The sequence below is a fragment of the Populus alba genome, chromosome 11 (assembly GCF_005239225.2).
Source record: "Populus alba chromosome 11, ASM523922v2, whole genome shotgun sequence".
In the NCBI taxonomy this organism is placed as follows: Eukaryota; Viridiplantae; Streptophyta; class Magnoliopsida; order Malpighiales; family Salicaceae; genus Populus; species Populus alba.
The window spans coordinates 17994718-17999636 of NC_133294.1; the positions used below are offsets into that span (position 1 = coordinate 17994718).

Genomic DNA, 4919 nt, shown 5'->3' on the forward strand with positions numbered 1-4919 from the left:
AACAACAAAAAACAAGACTAGTAAATTATAGAATTAGAGCTTTTTTGTAAGGGATGTACGGTGATGATAGAAAAAAAATGCCAAGAACAAACAAAAAAATGATAACAAGAGAAAATAAATAAAGATTTAAAGAAACTAATGTTAGGCAGGCAGCAATGAAAAACAATCTACTAGCTAGAAAGTAAAAAATTGTTTGAGAACTTACGAATAAGAGAATTCTTGTCTATTAACCAATTAAAAAGTATATATAAAAATACAATCAAACAATTATATTTAAAATTCTTTGATATGGTAGTTGATTTCCTTCGTAATTAATGATTATATATATTAAATGGTTTTCAATCATACTGTCTGCTGTGCAGTTCTTCAAGTTATTTGCTCATGTCAACTTGATTTTAATGAATTCTCATGAGATAGGAAAGGCTGCAATATATATATATATATATATATATATATATATATATATATATATATATATATGATACATGATTGATATATACACAATGAACATCTGGAAACAGCATTGGCTTAGCAATATTGACATGAAAAGGAGTGATATTGCAGGTGGTGAAAAGCGCTCACCTAGTCAAGGGTCAGAAGAAGGAATCACAAGAACCAAAGATGGAGCGTTCACGTTCTCGTGGATCTCCAGGAAACTTCATTTTGATGATGGAGCTCAGGAAAAAAATAATTACCTTCAGAGACATCATTGACCTCCCAACTTTCGATGGCTCTCTGAGCATAAACGAGGTATCTATCATATTTAACACAGGATCATCTGTTGAAACCAGTTAGGATGGATTTGAGAAACATGCCTTGAATCTCAGATCATTTGTCTTGTTGCAGCTGGTGACGGGAACAATGAAAGATCTGCACAAGTTTTACCCTGAAATCATACCCAGTAGTCAACTGTCGGAAGTTAAAGGAGCATCTATCGATAAGGTTTACTAATTAGTTTCATCATGGCTAGGCCTAGACAGTTGTTGGATGCTCTTCTTATAAGATTTCAAAGCTGATCATCCAAATGTATGCTCAAACAGGTTCTCATCTACTTCTGTGAGGCTTTGAAATCAATTGGGGATTCATGGATGATGAATCAAGAATGGATGGACAAAGCTACATACAACATGTACAATAACAATGATCACAGGATCAATTCAGAACAAATAGGTATGTCATCCGTGTTTTTTTATCCATGTTTTCGGATCTTGTGAGGAAAAATGGAACAGAAACTAGATTGAAAGAGGTTTAGAAAGAGTCAGTGTGAGAAGCTTGATTGTTTCCATTAAATTTCTCTTGTACAACTTAAGGTGATGACTTCTGTTCAATTTTTTTTCCTGATTTCGTAGTGGAAATTGCTTTGGCAACACTCACCTGCCTGATTAAGATACCAAGAGAAATGTTTGATGTCATGGATGAATATGAGCCAAATAAAGATTGTTCAAAATCCAACGCATTCAGCAAAATCTTGACGAGGTCCTATTCAGACATCAACAGCTACAGCCCATGTGGTGCTTCTCCAGAGACTCCTACATCAGTTCTTCCTCAGTTTATGGGTTCTCCTGCCACTGTAGAATTTGTAAATTTTTATTGCTCTTCTCCTCGTCTCCGGTCTCTGAGAGCTCAGGCACTTGGGAAATTGAACCCCATGGACAAAAAACGCCTCTCGTTCCACTTGCCTTCAAACCTGGAAACTCAAGACGGCAGCAGTTTGAACAGAAAAGACTACGTGGATGATGAAACAATGGCAGAAATGGAAGCAAAGAGCAAACCTCTGTACCAAACGAGCAATTCAGATGAGGAACTGATGTTTGAAATGGAAGCAAGCAGCAATTCTGAAGTGAAAAAAGCTGCTGGCATTGAGGATCCCAGAGATTACATCTCCAAAACACGAATGCCACAGATTGCAGCATCTGAGATTACTATAGTGACAACTAAAGCCACAGGATTGTTAAAGCCATCAGCAGCATTGTCACAAAATGCATCACCAGTTCCACCAGCACAGCCACCCATATCCTCACCGATGATGGTAGACGTGGTAGCAACACCACCACAACCACCATCTACTCCGCAACCACTGAAGTTGCAACCAGATGTAGCAATCCCACAGCCACCACCTCCACCGCCACTACCACCAATTGTGCTGCAGCCAACGACTGTTACAGTGGGAAGTGTACCACTTCCGCCGCCGCCGCCGCCTCCTACTATGTCAAAAACCGTAACAGCAGCAGCAGCACCTCCACCGCCACCACCTATGGCATTTGGAACCGCAGCAGTGGCACTCCCACCACCAACTATGTTATCAGGAAGCGGAACAGCATCACCGACGCCGCCTCCGCCACCACCTCCTCAAACATCAACTGCAAGAACTGCACCACCTCCTCCCCCACCACCCATGATGTCTTCAAAAGGATCCATGCCATTGCCGCCGCCGCCACCGATGCCACTCGGAAATGGAGCTGCTCCGCCACCTCCTCCACCTGGTGCAGCAAGATCCTTACGTCCCAAGAAAACTCAGACTAAACTGAAGAGATCAAGTCAGATGGGTACTCTGTATCGGGCTCTTAAGGGGAAGGTGGAAGGAGGAAATCAAGTTACTAAATCATCTAGTGGAAGAAAGGGTCCAGCTTCAAGCAGTGCTGGTGGAAAGCAGGGAATGGCTGATGCACTAGCAGAGATTACGAAGAGGTATGCTTTACGAAGAACTTAACATTGAAAAACAATCTGTTTGGTTTGAACTTTATTTGAAGGGCAAGGAAGAAGTCATGAAGAGAACCAAATGCGTTTCTTTCTCTGTGCATCAGATCAGCATACTTCCAACAAATTGAAGAAGATGTTCAAAAGCATTCGAAGGCAGTCACAGCGCTGAAGGCTACCATCAGTAGTTTCAAAACAAAAGACTTGACTGAGTTGATCAAGTTCCACAAGCATGTTGAATCCATTCTTGAGAATTTAACTGATGAAACACAGGTAAACATAGCAGAAAAAGTTTGCTATTTTCACTATTCTTCAATGTCCGCATGTCCTGTCCTATCTATATCTATGTCATCATGACCTGTATTTCCTCGCATCGCAGGTGCTTGCAAGATTTGAAGGTTTCCCTCAGAAGAAACTGGAAGCATTAAGGACTGCAGCTGCCCTAGGCTCGAAGTTGAATGGAGTTGTCTCTGAACTGCAAAATTGGAAGATACAGCCTCCACTAGGCCAACTCCTTGACAAGGCCGAATGCTACTTCAACAAGGTAACTTTGCCAGCGTCCTGAACCTCATTGTAAAACTACCTTCATTGCAATATTTTGGTAAACAGCTAAAAGAACTGATAACATACAGATCAAAGGAGACCTGGATGCCTTGGAGAGGACCAAAGATGAAGAATCCAAGAAATTTCGTAGTCACAACATCGACTTCGACTTCCATATCCTTGTACAAATCAAAGAGTCAATGGTGGATGTTTCTTCAAACTGCATGGAATTGGCACTCAAGGTAGGTTCACTTATGAATCAACATCTTGATGCAAAACTAGATGCTAAATTTAAACAACTTGATGATCATCTCAGAAGGTTATTCCACTTTAAAAGAAGATTTTTCTTATAATTTTCTTCTGCTTCAGGAGAGGAGGCAAGCAAAAGCAGCAGGGAAAGCAGTAACTAGAACCAAAACTGAACCTAAAAAGGCCTGTGCTAAAATGCTTTGGAGGGCTTTCCAATTCGCATTCCGGGTTTATAGCTTTGCTGGTGGACATGATGACCGTGCTGACAAGCTGACAAGAGAATTGGCCCATGAAATAGAGACTGATTCTCATGATCAATGAGTAATTAAAACTCATATAAAGAGAAAAAAAAATAGAAAAGGAAAAGAAAAACCCCACTAAATAGCTATGCTACTCCCATTTGTAACAAGTAATTTTGGAGTTCATATTATTAAGCGATTGATTCCTTCTTTTTTCAGAAAAAAAAAAAATAATAAGTCAATTGATGATTGAGGGAATTTGGACTTAGAGCCTCATTTTTGGAAAAACTTGGCTACCGATCATGCTATATCTTGGCCATGTAGTTGATTGTTAAGGCTGTGTTTATTGTCTGTAAATTGATCTTCAGGAAATTAATTTTTAAATTTTTACATATTTATTTATTATTAAAAAAATTGGTCAACAAAAAATATTTTTCGGTCAACAAAAAAACACTTTCTAGTTAAAGAAAAATTTAGCTTGGTTTTCAGGAAAGTGTTTTTCTTTTATTTTGGGGGGAAAACATTTTTTGAAAGTTGTGAAAAATTTAAAAATATCATATTATTTCCTGATTTATTTCAAATTTGGTCCTCAAACTTTTGATTGTTATATTTATTTTGTTTTGAATATTTGTTTTTCAATTTCATCCCTTAGAATTTAATTTTTATATTAATTTTGGTTTTTATTTTTATAATTGTTATTTGCTTTTTCCTTATCAATTTTTTAATTAAAATTTTTTATCTATCAAATTTGATCCTCATTCTTTTAATTGTTACTTATTTTATTTAAAATAATTTATAAAATTTTAATTATTATTATTTTAATTTCTTCATCTTTTATTTTTTTTATTTTTTAGATTTGATCTCTATTATTTTGATTATTATTTATTTTATTTGAGATAATTTATGAAATTATTTTTTTTTTTCAATTTCATTCTCATTCAACTTTTTTATTTGTAAAATTTGCTCCTCATTATTTTAATAAACTTAAAAAAAATATATTAATAAGTTATTTTCTAACTCATTTTTCATTATATAACCAAATACTAAAAAATATTTTTCTATTTATTTTTTATTACACTACCAAACATTAAAAAATAATTTATTTTCCTGAAATTTATATTTTAAAAAAAATACTATTTTCCAGCAGCAAACAAACATTGTTTAATTCTGTCAATTGTTTTTTTGGCTTCC

General features: G+C 36.1%; 1 protein-coding gene across 1 annotated transcript; it reads left to right on the forward strand.

Annotated features, from left to right (window-relative positions):
* Positions 1-568: 568 nt before the first annotated feature.
* On the forward strand, positions 569-4081 carry LOC118031685 (uncharacterized protein At4g04980). The gene is made up of 8 exons (XM_035036188.2): positions 569-750; positions 847-942; positions 1041-1170; positions 1350-2688; positions 2805-2970; positions 3077-3241; positions 3330-3482; positions 3610-4081. Exons 1-8 carry the CDS (start codon positions 622-624, stop codon positions 3808-3810), a joined length of 2379 nt encoding a protein of 792 aa, XP_034892079.1. The 5' UTR covers positions 569-621; the 3' UTR covers positions 3811-4081.
* Positions 4082-4919: the final 838 nt, after the last annotated feature.

Coding starts and splice junctions, on each gene's coding strand:
- LOC118031685 (XM_035036188.2), top strand. CDS start 622: ATGGAGCGTTCACGTTCTCGTGGATCTCCAGGAAACTTCATTTTGATG. Junction 2,971..3,076: donor ATTTAACTGATGAAACACAG/GTAAACATAGCA, acceptor CTCGCATCGCAG/GTGCTTGCAAGATTTGAAGG. Junction 3,242..3,329: donor CCGAATGCTACTTCAACAAG/GTAACTTTGCCA, acceptor GATAACATACAG/ATCAAAGGAGACCTGGATGC.